The sequence below is a fragment of the Amblyomma americanum genome, chromosome 1 (assembly GCF_052857255.1).
Source record: "Amblyomma americanum isolate KBUSLIRL-KWMA chromosome 1, ASM5285725v1, whole genome shotgun sequence".
NCBI lineage: Eukaryota > Metazoa > Arthropoda > Arachnida > Ixodida > Ixodidae > Amblyomma > Amblyomma americanum.
In genome coordinates this window covers 523787221-523808981 of record NC_135497.1, presented here as the reverse complement: position 1 = coordinate 523808981, position 21761 = coordinate 523787221, and the positions used below count along the sequence as shown (strand labels likewise).

General features: G+C 43.9%; 1 protein-coding gene across 1 annotated transcript in view; it reads left to right on the top strand.

Annotated features, from left to right (window-relative positions):
* LOC144107307 (uncharacterized) overlaps positions 1 to 21761 on the top strand; it is a 102209-nt gene that overhangs the window by 24294 nt on the left and 56154 nt on the right. Inside the window, exon 2 of the mRNA XM_077640304.1 lies at positions 20500 to 20661. Coding sequence (XP_077496430.1) covers positions 20559 to 20661 — 103 coding nt within the window. The 5' untranslated portion in view covers positions 20500 to 20558. The remainder of the gene's footprint in view (positions 1 to 20499; positions 20662 to 21761) is intronic.

The window sequence follows — 21761 nt, the reverse complement described above, 5'->3', positions numbered from 1 at the left end:
TATTTTTATAGACGTCGGAAGATTATACCGAAATTTTGCTAGCATTTCTACACATTTCGCGAGGTGACATAGAACTATACTAACGTAGGCGTCCCAGACCATGCTCTTGCTTAAAAATACTCCAAGCGTTTTGGCCGTATCTGCAATTTCTATATTAAAATTCTCAATGAGAAACTGAGGCTTTGCCATGATCGCCCTATTTCTCGCTTGGAAAACAACTGCTGTTGCCTTCTTCGCGTTTAGTACCACGGAGTTTGCTTAGCTCTAGTGTTTGAGGTCATCCAGCGCGCTATTAATGGTTGAGACTAGAAATTCGAGACTTATACCTTTAAAGAACATGCTAGTGTCATCTGCGTAAATTACATATTGAGCCTTATTACATATATTACCAATGTCATTAATGTAAAAGATAAAAAGTAAAGGCCCCAAAATACTTCCCTGTGGGACGCCGGTAAATATTTTCTGAAAAGAGGAGAACTCATTTTCTATTTGCACACACTGAAAACGATGTTGAAGATATGATTCAATGAGGAGGAGTGGTGTGCCACGTATGCCGTAGAGTTCAAGTTTCTGTAGTAGTTTGTGGTGAGTAAGGTGGTCAAATGCCTTTGAAAAGTAAAAAAAATTCCTATGCATATCTCTTTATTTTCAAATGCTTCAAAAATTATTTCTTTTTGTGTTAGTAAAGCTGTTTCAGTGGATCTGCCTTGAACAAATCCGTATTGAGACTTAGACAGTATGTTGACTTTGCTGCAGAATTTTTATAGTCTCTTACAAATTATTTTTTTCCAAACCTTTAGAAAAATCAGGCACTATAGAGATTGGTCTATATTTTGACATGTCATTCTTATCTCGGTTTTAAAGATTACAATAACTTTTGATGCCTGCATCTGTTTGGGGAAGCATCATGTTGATAAGGCGAGGCTGTGGCTGTACATCGCTGTTCTTTCTCGAAGATGACTTGTGCCACCTACTTAAACTTTAAGCCCACTTATCTATTCATTCCAGCTAATGGCACGGCCAATTCTTTCAAAAGGTCACGTCCTTGAACACTCTAAACCAACCTAAACCAATACCGAAGACAAGGTTGGCTTCACAACTCCGCTTAGGAGGCAGTTGAAGCGGTGGTCGTAGGAACTAACGGCGCGAAATCGAGATTTTCTACATCGCCTGCAAGCGTGCAAGTCTCTTTCGCTGCAGTAACGACAACGTAGTCGGACTTTCAAGCTGCCTGCTTCTGTGGATGGAGCTCGTAATGATTGCGAAAACTGTTCTGTGGTGAAATCTCTCCACTTGATGACTCGAAGTGATTATCACACATGCTGTCCAGCTTTCCGGCCGGCTGAAAAAGCGGCAAAAGAAGGGACATTACCAAGGACTACAGGCAAGAATCAAAGAAGAAAAAGGTGAGAATTTCTCGCGGAAACTGTGCGCTACCTAGTGCCGTCCCTGTACTCTAAGTGTCTTCCGGAGCGAATGTCAAGACCAAAAAATGTGCAATGCTGGCGACGTTCGACAAAAATCCTAATTTATTTTAGACTTAATATTCCAGAGAGGCTTGCATCAACAGTACAAACGTCGCCGAGCCGTTCTTACGCACTCATTCCTAATCGGTTGGTGCCACTTTCTTGTTAAGTTGATACCAGTACTACATCTGAACTGACGCTTGGTGACCTGGTGACTGCGGGGCTCCCTTCTGCGAACTGGCGATCTGAAGCTATAAAAGATTGCATAACAGGGAAGGTACTTGGTGTACACCAGAAAGCTAGCGGTAGGCCCTCCAATAATTGCGGAGTCTGTTGTCAAGAAGTTCGTAGCTGCGTCGTTAATGTCTGATGCCATAAACATCTATGCGGGAGAAACGACAAATCTTGATGAATAGGTGATGAAGTAAGAAACTTTTAATCGCGGTCAACTGCCGCGTGGGAGGAAAAAGAGCAAGATGTTGGCACTGCACGCAGCACTCACACGAGTTGCACACCAAGCAAACTCCACTGGTTGATCTCCTACTTTTGCACTGCTTGGCCTTCATGTCGCTAGCAAATGACATGATTCAGAACACAGTTGAATGCTCGTACACTGACAGTCTTGTCATGAAATCCGATTTGTCTAGAGTGTAATAACTGCCGAAAAGACACTAGTTAAACATTATAGAGCATGATAGACATATCAGAAGGCGAAACTCGCCTCGTATCATGTCGTTTGCCCAACATCAGTGTTTGTGCCTTACAAGCAGCGTACTTTTATTTTATTCATGAACCAACATAAGCTATGCTTTTTTCTTCTCTCTCTTATGCTGTAGACTGGAAGGAATAATGATGTTGGTAAAGACATGGAAAATGTCTTCCAGGTTGCAGCTTGCTCAATCATATGTAGAAGTCAACTTCGAGAGAGTAGACCGTTTATTTACACTTAAAAACTAATATAACAGAATGCAACATTAATAAAAAGCTTATATATACAGATATGGTTTATGGGGGTCTAACGTCCCACCCAAAGCGACTCAGGCTATGAGAGACGAAGTAGTGATGGGCTCTGAGAATTTCGAGGACCTGGTGTTCTTTAACGTGCATTGATATCGCAGAGCATACGGGCCTCTGTCGAATTTCACCTGCATCGAAATCCGACCGCAGCGGCAGCATATGCGAACCCACGACTTCCGAATAGCGCGTCTGGTGCTCTACCAACTGAGCTACAGCGATGGCTGTCCAATCTGCTGCTCTCGTGGGTATTTATGTTTATTGGGTGTAAGCGAAGCTTCAGAGATGTTCACCAGCGCCCCCCCCCCCCCCGTCCATATCGGCGGACGTAGCACGTCCTGTAATACCGCGAGTGTGACGTGGAACGTCATCTAACAGCGAGGGCGGAAACTCTGCGAGAGCCCTGTTAAGTTACCTATGGCATCAAGACTGCCAGAACCAAGACCCTCGTTAACTCTTAGGCACTTATATATATATATATATATATATATATATATATATATATATATATATATATATATATATATATATATATATATATATATATATATATATATGCCGCCGTGGTGGCTGGGTGTGTATATGTCGCTCGGCTGCTGGCCCGAAAGACGCGGCTTCGGTCCCGGCCGCGGTTGTCGAATTATTTCGATGGAGGCGAATTTCTAGAGGCCCGCGTGCTGTGCGATGTCAGTGCACATTAAAGAACCCCAGGTGGTCGAAATAATGGTTGTATCCCTTCACTTCGGCGTCTCTCATAGCCTGAGTATCATCGGGATGTTAAACCTCATAAACCATAAACCAAACCACACACACAGACACACACACACACACACACACACACACACACACACACACACACACACACACACACACACACACACACACACACACACACACACACACACACACACACACACACACACACACACACACACACACACACACACACACACACACACACACACACACACACACACACACACACACACACATATATATATATATATATATATATATATATATATATATATATACCTAAAGTGATTTCTGGCAGCTGATTTCGTCAATATCATATAAAATCGCCAAAAATTGAAGAAACATAAGAGGATTTAATTCACGACGGTTCGGCTGGAGGACCAGCCTTCGAAAAAGGCTGTTCCTCCAGCCGAAACGTCTTGAATTAAATCCTGTTATGTTTCTTCACTTTTTGGTGATTTTATATTATATATATATACATATATATATATATATATATATATATATATATATATATATATATATATATATATATATATATATATATATATATATATATATATATATATATAAATATATATATATATATATATATATATATATATATATATGTGTTGTGTGGGTGTTTCTACAATTTTTGGTGATTTTATATATATATATATATATATATATATATATATATATATATATATATATATATATATATATATATATATATATATATATATATATATGGTTGCGTCGCATATAAACCTGACGAAACCAGCCTCCGGTTCCCCAAAATAGCCGATTTTATTATCGATGTCCCCACCAGCTGTGTACACAACAACTAATTGGATAAATTTCCAAACGCTTGTATAATGACATATTGAGCAAAGGACCAAACAGGAAATGGAAGATACGGTAAAGAAAATGCGTCTTCTCCATCCAATACTACAGTAATGACTGCTGTCCGGAAGCTCCCTTTCCCACACTATGCCATAGTTACAAACTAATAAAAAAACATAGTAAATACACTAGTACGACGAAATGACGCCTCTGAGGCAGCCTACATCATCACTTTGAGATCATTTAATAACTTCAGGGACCCCCGCATGCACAGTAATACCCTCTTTACACGGGTCACCCTAGCCGTGGCGAAGCTTAACTGCAGTTAGGGCGTTTAACAGCTGTTAGAGAAAACTGCCGTTCACCGCGCTTACACACAGTTTAGCCATCTCGGTTACTGTCACGAGACGGATCATGTGATGCTCGCCTCAGTGAAGTTGTAACGTCACCTACTGAGGCATATTATTAACTAGGGCTACCTTAAATTTATGCATAAGAGGAGAAACGTTCTTTCTTGTTTTAAGGCCGACTTAAAACACTTTTGCAAAAAACTGATGCTTTGAGATAATTGGCTTTGGAATGAAAATCGGCTTGATTACAACATTACACTGAAAAACTGCATGTTCGTATATTTCTCTATGCCCATTAGCCAGGTAGCCAGGTCTGTGCATTGATTATTTTTCTTCTTTACTTGCTACCTTATCTTCCGGGCCTCCTTTGTGATGAAGTGTGCAGCGCTTTCCGCAAAGTAGTCATCGCCGTCAACCTCAAACAGCCATTGTGTACAATCCTGGCGAAACACCAAATGCCATTATTATACCAGCTTGAAATGCAGCCATCGTCAAAAGTAACCACAGCAGTCATCCTGAATATTTTGAACGCTTAAATACCAATCAGCACCTCAGCCAGCATTCTGTAAGACAAAATTGTTTAAGATGACGATGATGACAACGTTTTAATCACAACTAAAATTGGTGGTCGGTCCGCTTATTTCGGGAGTCTTGCAGCCGCTCACACACTTTTGGTTAGCTCCTTGTGAACTTCCGGGTCTGAGCTGGACAGCATATCTTTCCGCGGCTCAGCCATCGGTTCTTTTATCTTTCTGTTGCTCCGATGTTCCAGCAGGCCCAGACCATGTGGTATAAGTCCGGCTTTATGTCACAGTGCCCGCATTGTGGCGCATACCTTTCTGTGCAGATTGCGGAAGTCTCTTTTGGCTTCAGTATCTGTTTCTTTGTTTCTTAGTCCTATTTCCGTACCTTGTCTAGTGCTTCATCCGGTGCGAGTATTCCCTTCCGTTTAGCCTATAGTGCTGTAGAATTTCTTTGTATGTTGTCAGCATGTTGAGTAGTTGTGCTCGCCCGTGTAATGCGGTGGCCGGGGTCGGAGTTTTCGGGCAGCAGTGTGTGTGCCTTCGTTCCCCTCTACCGCCTCATGCGCTGGCGTCATGAGCTTTTCTTGCTCTTCGGCTTGCTTTACGTCGTTCAAGACCCTAATGGTTGCCTGCCCTATCCTGGCCCTTATGTAGTTCCTTCAGTCTTCTTGGGAATCCTTGAATATGTTCGCTTTTTCTTTGTGTTTTATTGCGAGCGCTATGGCTGCCTCCTGCACTTGTGTTTGGTCGCTGCGCCGGATTGATGCGTTTTTTTTCAGAGGTTGACATCTGAATCTGTCACTCCTTTCGTAATGATGCCTCCAATCGGCCTTGGCGCGTCTGCATCTAGTGTATTTCCGCTGTTCTGCCAATGTCGTTCTATAGCTTGAGCTCCGGTCTCTTTCCTTCTTGCGCGGTGTTACGTGTGCATGTATCTTGGTATTGGCTTTATTGTTAGATGTTGAGCTCCTCGAGGGTTTCATGCCGGTTTAGCTTTCTACTTATATATGGCAGTCTGACTCTAACACTTCTCTTGCTGGCCTACTGTTGTGTTGACTAGGCGAAATTTCCGCGATGTTAGGTGGGCTTCAAATACTTCTACCAGCCGTGTTGTGGATTCTCATATTAAGTAGTCTTTCTGTTGACGCATTGATTTGAATTGCATGGTTTTTTTAAACGCCTTTCTTATCAGCGCATTTATTTTATCTTGTGTGTTTTTTTTCAATCTAAGGTACGGCGTGACGTACGCAATTATGCTGACAATGGGAGCCTATATTAGCTGCAAGTTCTTTATCTTTCATGCCTCTTCTTCTGTTTGTCATTCGGCCGATAATTCTTGCGGTTTCTTCCTTCGTCTCTTCTAGTATTGTTATTACCTCTTGATTATTGTTTTTGTTTGCGATACTCAGCCCAAAGATTTTTGCCCGTATGACTTTTTTTAATTCTGGTTCTGTTAAACCCCACCGCGATTGTGGTTGCCGCTTCTCTGTTTCCTTAATATTAAGGCTTCTGATTTGTCCGGCCCGCATATTAGTCGCATTCTTCTGCATGCGCTTGAACTGTGTTTGCAGCTTGCTGCAGTCGGTGTTACATTTCTCCTTCATTGCAGCTATTCGTCCATATTTTAATGTCTTCGGCGAAGAGTGCATGCTCGATTCTCTCTACAGCGTGAAGTTTTTGCGGGAGCCTCAGAACGACTGCGTTAAAATGTATTGGGGATAATAAGGCACGCTGTGGGGTTGCCACATCACCCATGTTTATGAGTTATCCTTTGGTCTTGACTATGTTGAGATTGACCATACGTTTGACCTGGAAGTCTGTGATATATCTGAACGTCCTTTCACTTAGGTTCGTGTTCTGTAGGTTATCTAGCATGGCCCTGTGCTTAACATTGGCAAATGCTCTCTTGAGATATAATGCACGTATAGATTTAGTTTGCTTGCTTCTCGGCATTTCTATTCTTTGCTGTTTTAGCTTGAGAAGGATGTCATGAGTTGATAGGTTTGTTCGGAAGTCACACATATTGGTTCGGGTTCTGCCTTCTTTTTCTATATGCTTGTGTAACATTTTTAATATTATTTTATAAAGATGTTTCCCTTGAGCATGACGTCAGCGAAATCTGTCTAAGGCTTACTATGTTGATATCTTTACCCGCTTTGACATAAGGTGTACCTGTGCTGCCTTCCAGTCCCGGGATATTTTTGCTTCGGCCCAGCAATTATCAAACAATTCTATTAGTCTTGTTAGTGAGGCTCCATCGAGATTGGCCAACATCTTGGCTGTGACTCCGTCCCTACTCAGACTCGCATTTCTTCTCATTTCCAGCGCCGCTTTTGTCACCTCCCTGATCGTTATTCCTTGGTCCCTTTCCGGGTTCTGTTTCACCTCTCTGTTTTCACTGTGCCCTGTTGTGTTCACCGAACGTAATGTATTTGTGTGTTACCTCCTCTGTTAGTTCCTTTGCCCTACTCTTGTAGCCATGTAGGGCTCTAGTCAGGTTCGCCCCGTACTCCCTATTGCTTTTGTGGAGGGAAAATATAATTTTCCATTCAATAAGTCAGTACGTGATGCCAGTTGGCATTGGCTATCTCCTACGCTTATTTTTCTAATGTTTTGATGAGTTCCGCTCTTCATAATTTTAGCTTCTTGTTGAGACTATACTTCTACCACTGCTTCGACTCTTTTTGGCTTTTTACAGATGTAGCAAGTGAGGCTTGATTGCTGGGGTTTCGTCGGTTGTCTTTATGAATTTGGCTTGTCTGATTTAGCCTAGGAGTTGTTCTGGCCACGATTCGCAGTTAGTGATTTGAATTTGAGCTTCTTTATTACACCACAGTCACAAAATTTTATATGCTCGAAACATATGCGAGGACCGTGCTGCGCAACAAACTGCGATAAGCCACTGTTTTGTACCTTGACAGGTTCCCTCTCCCATTTTTCCGCCTCTCTTGTCGCTTCTTGTGTTCCATGGTTTTGTCCCAGACCACTAACCGGGCCTCCCAGCGGATCTTTTGCTTTTGGTGAATTCTGCACAAATTATGAAGAGGTAATGATCGCAGCCTAGATTTTCTCCGCTGTTCTTCCATTCCACCCTCCTGGTATTCTTCACCAGTGAGAGGTATGTATATATGTCCCTGCTGATAATATTTCGGTTTATGGTTTATGGGGGTTTAACGCCTCAAAGCGAACCAGGCTATAATAGACGCCGTAGTGAAGGGCTCCAGAAATGTCGACCACCTGAGGTTCTTTAACGTGCATTGACATCGCACAGCACACGGGCCTCTAGAATTTCGCCTCCATCGAAATTTTACCGCTCCTGCCTGGATCGAACCTGAGTCTTCCGGGCTAGCAGCCGAGCGCCATAACCAGTCAGCCACCACAGCGGCCTGCTGAGGCTATTTCCTAGCCTTGGTTCTTTGTTTGATTCTAAGAGTATGGTAATAACTTCAATAGCCTGTATGGTGGATAATCGTCTGCCATATGGAGTTTCGTGACTGTAGCGCCATGTCTGGCTTCCCGCGAGGAAATCTTCCACTACGATTAGTGGAGCTTTCTCAGCCGCGTAAAACACTTTCCTGATAATGTGGTAGAAATTTGGCCTCATAGTGGCTTGGTCTACCATTTATATTTAGAATAAAGGTGCTTCTGTTGTTTTTGCTTATGGGTATGACTTCAAAAAGGGAGTAATTCATCTCGCCATATTCAAGATACTGCGTCAGCACTAAGCGTTCTTTGCTGACCATTATGCATGCCGCTCTCCCCTTATGTGTTTTGTACTCTATCTTGGCTGCCTAGTTTGTCGTCTGCAGCGTCGTTATGTTATAATAGGTTAAGGTTAAAAGTATGATTACGGTTGAAATAAGAAACTATTTCAGTGGCTAAGTTATATTTGGAAGTGTCATAAAGCTCATGCTATCTGCGGCATCGTTTAACTATTCCGTGAATAATTTATGAAATTGTGTTTCGCTACGCCAAAGATTTCAAAATGCTGACGACCATTTCTTGATCCTGCTCATTCATTGTTCATAACAGCTTTTTCCTGCCTCGAATCTCATGCTTCTTTGGTTATGGACTGATGCCTGGAAACCTCGATCTCCTTTAGAAAACAAAAATCAAACCAATATATGTCAGCATCCATCACAAAAAACTTGGTCGCTCACAATTTCTTGTCCATATTTCTGATTGCCATAATTTTACTGTGCGCCTATCTCGTCCTCGTATAGTGTGAAATATTACGGAGTATGCTTTTAAAGTGATATTCTTGGGCTTTTTACCCTTTGTTGTGAAATATTATTGATCTTTATCGATTTCTTGTACTTTTTAAAGTGAGAACTCTTCTGTCTAACTGCTATTTTTCCCCTTCACCATAACTCTCCGTTTTATTTTCTACTCATTTGCGTTTTCTTCTTGCAATATTCTTCCATAATATTGACCGTATTGATAAATAAATGATATCTGCGTTTCATGAAAGTAACAGCGTGATGGATCTAAGGTGCAACGCTTTTGGGAACTTATTATTGGTAACATAATTGCTCCAAACTATCCATAGTTTTCAAGCAGAATTGCACACACATCTCGAGAAAGCCTTTGGGCTCATGTCCGTTCCGAAACTTTGTGTTAAAACGAAATGACCACTCAAGAACACTCTATAAAGGTCAGATAGAAGCACATCTTTCTATACGCCAGCAGATTGTCTTCATCAATTTCACATTATCTAGTCAAGCTTCGGTTTTGTCATGCAAACCACAGGGCTCCGTTCTCGAACCATTTTTATTAATTTTTTTAAGATATTAACCAGGATATAATTTTTTTTATTTCGGCGTTACGTTGACATGTAGGTTGAATGCCATGTCAATTACATTTAAATCTATGAGGAAGATCTGTGGTTTCAAGCAGTCCCTACATCAATAAAACACAAAAAATCAAAATTTCAGCACATTAAAACTGATGAGAGTAGCTCTCGAATACGCTACAGTTGTGCCGTACCCACTGAGCAATGTTCAAATGAGCTAACTTTGAAGTGTCCAAAGAAAATCGGCAAGATTTGTCTTCCGCACATAGCTAGTACACAACTCCTACCTACCTTCTAGAAAAAGCTAACCTAGACTCATAAGAAAAGATATTCTGTTGTGAAGGGTTGAATTATTTAGATATAATATGTAATGATAACCTTAATATCAAAAACGATTTCTGCGCTGAGCGGGTTACTCGACTGCCCATACGAGCAAAGCACCCGAAAATGATAAGAAATTCGCCGCAGAACTGACTGCTTCGGTTATTAATTTTTCCTCGAACTCTTCTAGAATTAAACGCGCTAAGTTCATGCACTTGAGAAAAAATTACCACCCCGTTATTTCTCGGTATGTTTCAAATTAAATCGCATCGGTGTTCAATAACAGTCGTCTTTATGCTGCCGACTTTGCATGTTCGCTATTGAGTTTCTTGTTGAAAGAATGAAGCACAGTCGCAATTGCACGGCAGAGCCACTCATAACCAAATGAGCGTTTATGACTTCTGTGAAAACTTTACGTACCAAGCCACACGCATAAGCTTCGGTCTGTATAGGGCGCTAGCAAGCTCCTAATATTCCTCCCTCTTATCAGAAAGTTTTCACTTCCTAAACCCAAAGAGGCCCTGCATTGACAACCTCAGACCCATATCTCTTACCTCGTGCTTAGCCAAACTCTTGGCGCATGTGATCTTGACCAGCATGCAAGGCTATGGTGAGCATAATGATTTAGTACCCAGTAATATGGTAGGTTCCAGGAGCCAACTATCAACCGAAGACGTCATTTGAGCTTCAGTTGTATAACGAGGTCATAGATCCCCGTATGAGATCGGCACGAAAGCCGTTCTTGGACTTGACTTAGAAAAGGCCTTCGACTACGTCTCGCAAGGCGCAATTCTAGGAGGCCTCTCGGGAATAGATGTAGGTGCCAGAACCTACAACTATGTCAGCTCTTTCCTACCAGACAGAATGGCGGAACACCTAGTTGGGGGAATCAGGTCGGATAGGATGGAACCTCGAGATTGAGGCACGCCGCGAGGTTTCGTCCTGTCACCCTTTCTCTTCAACGTACCACGCTTAGCACTGTCCAACAAGATAAAACGCTATAGAGAACTTACGTCATACACTCTAGGCGGAGGACGTTACCCTATTGGTGACGAATGGTTCCGACGCTCATATAGAAGAAACTCATCAGAAAGCGGTACAAGTAGTCCAGGAGCACGCTTGTAGCATAGAAATTAAATGTTTTCAACCCAAGTCTGAACTCCTTCTAATCAGACAGAAGAATCAAAGAAAAACCACCATAGAGGTGAACCTTGAATTCCTCTCAATACAGGAGGTCTAAACCATTCGAGTACTAGGTCTTTTTATTCAAAGTAATCGTAGGAGCAACATTACTATCAGCTGTCTGGAAACAACTGCCAACCAGATGGGCTGATACCAAGAATCACCGCTAGAAAGAGGTATAAAGGAGGCGGACATCTGTTGACTAATACATGCATTCGTCATTAGCAGATTCATCCACTCTCTACCATACCTCAAACTCTTTAAGGTGGACATCGACAGATTAACCAGGTTACCCAGACAAGCTTATAAAGATGGTCTAAGAATTCCTAGAAATACACCCACAGACATGTTCTTATCCCTGGGTATACACAAAACTGTAAAACTCATCACTGCGCACAAGGCAATGCACATCCAAAGCCTGGCCAACACTAAACTGGAAAGAGAGATTCTAGATCGAATAAGCGTAAACGCGGAACCCATGTATTACCGACCGGGCCCTCTACTACGAGCAGGGCGTGAAAAAGTATTCAACATACCGCTTCCTAAAAATATCATACCGGGCTTCCACGATGGCAGAACACGAGCCAGAGAGCGGGCCCTGCATGGAAAGTACCTCAGTCATCCTGGAGCAGTATACACAGATGCAGTCGATTATAATTTCATTAAAGGGGTCTTCGCCATCTGCACATCCAAATTCATAGCAGGAAGAAGCGAGTGCCTCTCTGCGGCCGCGATCACGATCAACTATTCCAATCCGGCAAAAGAAGCTGCCATAGCTTTGGCCATAGCCAATACTGAAGCTGACGACGTCATTGTAGGTGATTCAAAGAGCGTCATACGCAACTTCTCGCGCGGTAGAACATCCCTAAATGGTAGGCACATTCTCAAAAATACAATACCAGAACGAGAGATAGAACTGGCAGGGACTCCTGCCCATTCAGAGAACCCAGGGAACGAAACATCCCACCAACACGCTCGAGGTTTTGTCGGCCGAGCGGTGGGCTCTCGTTCAGGAGGACCAAAGATGGAGAAATTGATTTCCTACCACGATATTACAGAATTTAACACTCTCTAGAAGAATCTATCCTCCGCCGCACAAGTCGCTCTACAAATACCAAGAGGTGGATTAGGAAATACTTCAAGCCCATTCTTACCCGAAGGCGTATATTTACGCCCACATCTACACCGACCTGATAGGCCCCACCTGCATCCACTGCAGTAGGATCCACTGCATCCATTGCAGTAGGACTGCCCGGAGGATCTTTCTCCGGAAGCTCATAGAAGCTCCTTTACCAGAAGCCTAGGAAGAAGTGCTGCAGAACTCGAACCCCGACGTCAAGGCGGGAGCCATCGAGCGCGCCGAATAGGTCGCCACCAGTAATCAGCTGAGAGCCACCTAGCTCTTCTGCTGGGAATCCAAGAACCATTTTTTTCTGGCAATAAAATTTTCTCTCTTTCTCTTCCAGTGCTTCATTCCGACGTGTAATGTCCAACGCGCCGCCTTATCCTTTTGCTCCGGCGCAGAACAGGCGTTCCCGGCACGTGCGTTGAATCTCGAGAGCTTGATTCACTGTGAGTCTGATTGGCTGGTTGTTCTTCAGTCTGCGGTTATGGCTCCCGAGCTGCCTGTGCTACATGTGGGGACATAGTGTGCGGCACATCTCCAGTAGGGTATTGTTGAGGCTCTTAGGTGGTAGCTGAACGTAGATGGTCTCCATGTACGTGCCGTGTAGGACCATCGGGCACAGTGACCTACCCCAAAGATGCAAAAGTCCAACCGAAAGTAGCAGGAACACACTGTGAACCTGCTCTGAAGTTTTTGGCGTATGAGGGTGTTCCTTGCTCCAGCTGTACTGTAGGACGAGAGCGTAAGTTAGCATGTAGCTACTGCTTGCGTTGCTTGAACTGGACAGTGGTCACGACATTGGGGAGCAAGCAGTCAAGCGGAGACTTAATCTTCCTGCCCATCAGTAATTCGCATGGTGCACGCCAGGTTATCTAGCGGGGTGTCGGCCTGTATTGGAAATTCAGTCTTGCCAACTGAGGTTTGATGTCTCCTGGTGCACTCTTCTTGAGTTTGTCTAATAGTTTGCACCAGTCTTTCGGCGGCCCCGTTAGAAGCAGAAAAGTAGGATGGAACCAAAATATGACGGACCGTGTTCCGATGGAAGAATTCAGAACGCTGGCTACTAGCGAAGGCTACTCCATTGTCTGACATGATGTCAGGTAAGCCGTGCTGTGAAAATACACTCCTGAACACTGAAATGGCTCAGCTGATTATGACGAAATGGTGTGAACTTCGACCTGTTTAGAAAACGCATCAACGATGACTTAGAGACTGTAACCATTCAACCGTCCTGTGATGTCTACATGAATCCAAGCCCATAATTCTTCTGGCAATCGCCATGACATAAGAGGTGTGCGAGAGAGGTTTTTTTGACAAGCTCGGAAAACAGCACAGATTCTCACTTGATTCAATATAGCATTCTCGATAAATGGAGAACATACATGACACCTGGAAATCTTCATTTTTCCAACCCGAGCACTGCGAATGCAATGCCAAGGGTATAATCACTAGAGCACCACACAAAGCACAGTCTTCATGAAGGCTAAGTTAATTGGACAAGAAAGCAAAACGAATCAATTTGCAACCAAATAAAAGGGTTTCCTCTGAAAGGACTGCATGCGCGACCTGTGAAATCGCAGAATCTCTCCTGCTCTCTCGAGCATGAAAAAGAGATGAGGACGCGCTCGTCCCAGCGTGCATATGTGCTTAGGTAGAATTTCACAGCTCACCGAAAGTGAAAATATGGTGAAGCCATCTGCATTACCGTACATGCTTGCTGGCGTATATATAAGCTCAAACTTACACTTGATAGAGACTAAGCCTACCTGGTGACTCGAAGTGATGTTTGGCTGGGCACTGCAAAGTTAGACGCGACAACCAGTTTCGGTGCAGTTTCTCTCAGAAGGAAGCAAAAAGCTTCAAGCAAGTGCTACTGGTCTTTCAGTTTCGTCATTTTCAACGTGTGCTAGGACTGCCCGTATTCCACGTAGCGACGCATCACAGCAGAGAATAAGTTCTTTTCTTCCATCGTAATGCACCAATGTGAGAGCAACAGTTGGTAGCTCCTGGCTCTCATTCTAAGCTTTCTCTTTGTTCTTCCCCAAACTCAGGTCCAATGGTCCAATAGTCTGATGAAGTGGACGTGGCTTTGACGAGGTGTTGGGAAGAAACGTTTTGTAAAACTTGACCATACCAAGGTAGGTTTGTAGCTTCTCGTCATGTTTTTGAACTGGTGCATTGATGAATACCTCCACCTTCTTCAGGTTTGGCTCAAGGCCTTGCTTACATATGACAGGACCAAGGAAATCCTCTTCATTGGCAAACGAGAGACATTTATCACGCTTCACCTTGAGACGCACGCCCTGTAGCTTCTCGAGAAATCCCTTCAGGTCTTTGATATGATCCCGTGACAATTATGTCTTCAAAGTACTCGGCACTATGAGTTGGGCCCGAAACATAGTCTCTATCTCACGCAGAATTATGACCGGAGCAAAAGAAACTTCAAACGTTAGCATTCTGTACAGAAAAATGCTCATATGTGTATCATTCTTTGCAAACTTTAGACTCTCCACAAAGAGAGGGAATTTTCTAATACGCATCTCGCAAATCCCACTCTCTAAACTTTCGTAAACGCTATAAACGCGGAACTAGATAGGTCAGCAATAAGGCAACAGGATTCACGGTCACCTTAAAGTGTCGACATATATTCACCCGATCGCCCTTCTGCAGATTTGCACAACAGATGGGGCGAATCTGATGTCTTCAAAACCTCAAACACTCCCTCACGTTGCAACTTTTGAAACTCTTGAGTGTCTCCATCTCGTAGTGCGAACCGAAGTGGTCGTGACCTCAGGAGCGTCGTGACATGAAGAGCTTAGGTACAGCATCTGCCAGAACATCGACCTTAGCAGTTATACTCATTAATGTTCTCAGGTATTCTTCAATAATTGAAGAGTAATAGCTGGCGAGGATTCGCACGTCACTGAATTTGTTTAGTGGTTTGATTCCTTTTATCTTTATGGCGAATGCGTGAAAGCAAACTCGCCCGAAAGTAGTTGGCGTAGATGCAAAAGTAATGAAAAGTGGCAGGATGTCCTTGCGGACTCGGTACTGTACTGCGATGTTTGCGTTTCCTTTCACAGGCTCTCTGACACTTCGACACTCACGTCTGGGAACGAAGCTTGAAACTTGTCAGCGAAAATTACTGAAATACTAACTGCTGTGTCTAACTCCATCGTTGTCGGCTTTTTGAAGATGCCACGGTGATCTGGAAAGCCGTGAACGGAGGTGGTCTCCTGAGGCTTGAGGTGTTCAGTGCGCCTGTGACGAGTTCCTGCTAGCGGCTCGGAGAATCCACAACGCTGGCTTCACAAACGACGTTCGGCGCTTTATCAACACCGTTGTCGCTAACGGCGTTCATAGAATCTGAGGTCAGCTACTTCGTCCGGCTGTGTCGCGTCTTTTTCAACCCATGCTTTAGTCGGCATTTCGCACTTCTGGGAATTGGACACAGTGGCAATATGTCCCTTCCTCTTGCAATAAAAACACGTAGAATTGACATTAAGACGCCAGGAGACTTCTTTACTCAGCGATAACACGTTCTTGTAGTAGCATTGTACACGCTGTGCGTTGATAGAATGCTTGCGTTTGCACCAGCTTCAAACATTTCTCCAGCGTCCCTCCTCACAGATTCCATATCAAGTGCTGTTCGGACAGCACGCTCGAATGTGGAGTCTCGAACCTCGAGAAGTCGAGTCGGAATTGCAGTATTGTTTATACCACAGACGACTCTGTTCCGAAGCATATTTCGTAGTCGGAAGGCCGTGACATATTCTTCAACACCGTGATGTCATCACTGACGAAACGCACCCGATGTTGATTCGAAAACGCTGAACCAATCCGCATGGTTTCCAAGCGTACCGCTTGCCTAAATGTCGAGAATATCTTCTAACGACTTCTCCGGTGGCGTCGGGATTTTAACAATATTCCAGAACAATGCCTATGTCTTGAAGAATATGGCTGGCCCTCTTCTTTTCTGACTCAACGTAATTGGCAGTGAAAAACTCTCCAAGCTGGTCCATATTGTTATTGTTGTCCTCAAGGAGATAATGGCCCGTACTCACTGCGGGCGATTGGCGTAGACACAACCGGCGATTGACAGGTGCTCAGCACGTTAAAATATAATCATAATCAAATCAAATAATAAATAAGATTGCTGGTTTAATTATTGGAATTTAAAAAATAAAACACCATGATATTGGTGACTGAAAATGAAAACGGGGCTAATAAGCATGCCACTCAAGGTCTTCCTCAAAGGCCTCTATGCATCCGAACAACGACACTTCTCTGTCCTCGTCGCCAATTTTTTAAGATTCGTGTTGGACGACCGAAGCAGAAACGCAACCATTTGCGTGTTTATTGCTACTGTTAAAACCCAAGGCACCTCCCCGGCTTTTCACTCACACATACACACACTCAAAATCTCTTGCCTTTAAAGGGCGCTAACACGCTGCTAATATTCACATTCCCTACAGGTCTTCGGTACACTTCGGCGCTTCAGTACGTGATGAGCAGCATAATCTTTTTGTCATCATCGTGGGCCCACTTACGCTTTTGTGATCCGTTTTCTTGCTCAGATTTTTTTTGGCCCTCAGTCAGATTTGTTAATTTACACCCGCCCAATTCCTTTATGTTGTCACCTGAGTTTTGAACAAGCGCCCGCACAGCGCTCTCTAAAATTGCGGAGCGGCATAAGGCGATGAAAACGGCAAGCACTTTGCGTGCATGATCGTATTGTTTGGTGTGAGTCTTATTGCCGTTTTGTAGTCTTTTTCTCATATGTGTTCTTCAATAGACTGCCTTGTTATGCCTAGGGCCTTTTTAGAAGGCTGGCAGTATTAATGGGGTAAAATAAATAGATGGTGGTAGTTGTGCTCGGTTACATTGCCCTGGAAATTGGCTGCAAAAACCTTCGCCGCTTCTTTCTTCGCGGCGGGGCAGCATTGTTAGAGTAGAGAGGCCCTGGGGCTGCCTGACTCGTTCAGGCCAGCGGGTGCTGGCTCGGAATGACGCTGTCGAATTCACGCTGTTATGAAGGGAACTGTACAATAGATTTATTTTACAATCTTATAGAAAGGAGTACATCTATAACAGGCCATCATCCCATTAAACACAGATGGTGTTTCCTAGATCTCTGGCTAGGGAATAAAGTTCTGTGAAGGATCTCGAATCAGATCGAATACTCTCAGTAATCGAATACCGATGTGTCGATTTCACGACTGCGGCAAGTCGGAGACCCCATGGGTACGGAATTTCGTGCCGTCTCCAAGCAGGTGAATGAGAGGCCTCATCCTCCTCCGCAGGATCTTAAAAACAGGAGATCTCTGACGAAGCCGCCACCGCCTTTCAGTAAACATCAACTTGAACTTCCAGCAGCATCCCGGTTCCTGTGGCGAACAAAGGGAAGACTCGGCTGTATCAGGCCCGTGTGTAACGGCGCGTCTGTGTCGCTTACATGAGCAGTGAGACGGGCTTGCTGTTACTGGTGGTATAAGCGACATGACCAATAAACCCGGGTTATTCTCGTTCTGGCCAGCACGCTGTTGTCACGTAATTCCCGGCTTAGATTATTGTTGTGAGAAGTAGGATTCGAGCTCACGCCCATTTGTGCGGACGAGAACTTGAGTCTGGAGCCTTTCTATTGTTAATGTAATACTGTTTAGAGGCTCCAAAGTAATCATACCGTTGAGCATGCGAAAGAACATCCTGACCAGAAAGCACGCGGGACACCTTGACATGTAAAAATGTAAGAAGAGGGCACGGCATCTTGTTTTCTGGCCTCTGCTAACAATGATATTGATCAACTAGCAGCCGGCTTTCGAGCATGCAAGAAATTCGCTTACGTGCACGCAAAAGAATCGCTTCTGATGCGGCCAGTTTCTCCATGCGCATGGTACAGCATTGAAGTGCATATCTTTTTCTTTGCAGGAGACGCGTACCTGGTCCTAGAGGCCCAGCAAATTCAGGACACTTGCACAAGGGCTACAATTGCTGCACTCACCGCTATCTTCGCAAGATGTGGCGTGGCAGTAGAAGTTTACACGGAAAATGACCCTCAGTTTTCGAGCTACCTGTTTGCATTGTTTGAACAAAACTATGACTTTACATATGTCACTTCTAGTCCCCATTAGCCACAGTCAAATGGTCTGGCAGGAAAAGGTGTGCAAGTCGTCAAACCCATCTTAAATAAAACACAGGATTCTAGGGACCACTTCTGGCAAGTCCTGTTGGCTTATCGGTCAACACCATTCGAGGACGGGTGATCCCAGGGGGAACTTTTGCAAAGGAGGCTCTTGGGAGTCAACCTTCCTGAATTTAACGAAGTGCAATGCAGGAAGGTAGAAAAGCATCGCCTGCAAGCACAGTGCAAGCCTTTAAAGAGGCTTTCTCGAGCCGACGTGGTAAGGCTGCGAGGACCTACTACGTGGTCTTGAAAGGCGAGGGTTGTAGGCACACCTGCTTCAAGGACGTTCCAGTTGCGAACTGAAGGTGGTCGAGTTCTGAGGCGCAACCGGTGACATCTCGGACAGGCGTGAGTGCCGTATGCTGAGGCGAGCAGCGACGACGGTGACGACGAAACTACCGAGTAGGCCAATCGACAACCCCCGGGGCCAGTACGGCGGGAAGTTCGCTTCCGGATGCGTTGAAGCCACCAGCTGTATGTAGATCGTCGCGGAACATGAGGCTCCCGCACCGCCTTCGCTACGAGGCTTTTAATCAGATATATAGTTAATCCCACTTACTGCAACCGTTTCACAGCGAAGCTCTATACCTCTGCCATCGAAGAGAATATTCGTATCGTCGTCGTCGTCGGCAAAAAACATCAAGCTAAAATTCAATGCCCCTCCGAGTGGAAAAGTACCCAACAGCATACCAATCGTATATCAAAGTGATGAGAAAGCAGTCGTTATGTAAAAATAAAAAGTACATATAAAATGAAAGCAAATAATAATAAACATAAAAATTAAAACAAAAGTAATGAGTATAACATTAAAAAATAAAGAATAAAAAATGAAAATATAAACAAAAATTTATGATGTGTAAACCTTTGAAATGAGGCATACAGCAAATAGCTCAGAAAAAAACACAAAACCATCATCAAGCAACAAGGCGCGTGTCAACAATGGGAACACCGTCCTATGCGTACCAGTAACATTACGTATGCAGCTGCTTCGAAAGGGTTCACGTCATTCGAACCCTCGTTTGAAGTGCAAACCGCATGATGTATGATAACGGCGTTTGCGAACAACGCGAGGCACGTTCCTTCTCCCCACTAGTGTTTCCCGGTACACATTATGGTTGCGTTTTAGCATCGTTCTCGTAAGCATGAAACGCCAGGCTAAAAATCCAGTGCAAACAACTTTAAAATCAGGCATACAGCATACGCCTCAAGTACATTTCACTTGTCTCTAGTTTCACTCTTTGCAGAGGCGCGTGTGTGAATTTTGAAGTGACGTCGCAATGGGTAATTTCGTGTCATATTACAGCTCCACTGTCTAACCACCTTCACAGCGTGGATTGAAGCCACAATTTTGTTCCAATGTCCAAGTTCACCAATCTCAAAATCTCAGCATCATGCAAGGTTTCTGGTGGATGGCTTTGCTTTTCTCGCAAATGGATATGGCACTGGAGGTTCCTCGTCTGTTTTGCGGCATTAAAGTGGGCACGTACTTGCTCTTAAACTGGCTGAGCAACGCGTTATTCCATTGCTATGGGCTGCAATCACAATAAGGCTAGTTGTCCATAAAACAGTGGCATATATGAAGTATGTATTGTTCGTCTTGTAGATGTTGATTTGATTCACGTGAAAATAATGCGAACCAACAGATCCTCTCAAATAAAACTGCGTTTATATTTGCTTCTTTTTCAACTGAGTCTGGCTGTCTAATCCGGATGATTCCATCCAATTCAAGAGGTTCCAAAAAGGTATGCTTTAACGTAATGCAGAAAGTTCTGCCCACTGTCGGTGAAAATGTTAAAATGCCTACCTCTCGTCACAGCACCATAAAAGCTATCCGAGTAGCGATCACACAGACGAAGTGCAAAAAAATGTAGAGAATATAGCAGTGAACAGTCCTCGAAATCGTCAAAACCAGTTAACCTGTATCTATTAACATTCATGTGCTTGTTCTCTATGCAGGTCGGGACGCCAAACGCTACCGACCTGCCCAGAGAAAGGGGCCCTGGCCAAGACCAGTCATGATTGATGAGATGGGCTGCAACATGGTCAGGTTCATGAGCAACAGGGTCACCGACATGTCCAGCTCCCCGGACACTCGCCGTCCTAATCAAGACGACTTCTGTAAGGACGTCTCATAACTTTTTGCACATCTTTAAGGTTTTGGCTAATATTTTCTTACTCAACCTTAAGCACACAAGATTTGCCGCTGACTATCTCATCTATTATTTTGTTTTATATAATCCTGATATATCAATGCTAATTTATACATCCGTTATAAAAACTTACAGCCGCCTTCTGTGACGGCACCACAGGTGACCGCCGCCATCGATGACTGCACGCTTGATTAGCATTGCCATTGCATCTGAACTGTGAATGAATGAACGGCAATAATCGCAGTAGCGTATGCGTGGCTGGAGGAGGAGGAGGAGGAGGAGGAGGAGAAGGACTTTAATAAAACAGGCTGGGTGGGTCATTGTGCGGAAGGGTTAATTGAGCACGGTCTGGGTTAGAGCAGTGCACCTACAACGTGAAACAGGGCACCTCCGCTGATACTGCCTGCGCTGTAATATACAGCCCACCGGGTTTGCTTCTGGGCCATACATAGTGGCAAGATCTTTAGAACGTAAAGGAAGCCATTGTCTTCACCCCTTCGAAGGTTTGTGCTTCTAAAGACGACAGGCTGCTGGCTTGTGAGGCAAAAACTGTCAAATGGCGCGTTACTTTAAGTGACCGACTGCGGATCTTTTTGAACTCCACAGTCAAATTGTATGCATAATGCGGGGTAAAGACAATTGATGTTTGTTCGTTCATTAGCCATACCTTCCCAATGGGTACCGTTTGTGATAATTGTCCGCCTGGTGATGGAGCCCTTCTCTACAGGTGCTCAGTTCATGGATACAACTTCTAATTATTAAACACTATCAGAAAAAAAATTCTATTCGCTTCGATTTTATTGGTAGTGCTACAACTTCTGAAATCCATTTGACTGAGTACCATTGAAAGATACTTTTATCCTCTCAATGCTAAGATATTCGCCAAGCTAGAGAGCGGTTGTTGATTCGACTACATTGAAACAAAGTTTGCAAATGTTTCATGTGTAACAGGGTGTTCGCATTGCGATCATGGCGATAAAATGTGTGTGAAAGAGAGCCTCTTTAATTGAGAACCCCATCATTAGCTTACGAATTCTGACAGACGAAGAAAGCATGAACGTGAGGTAA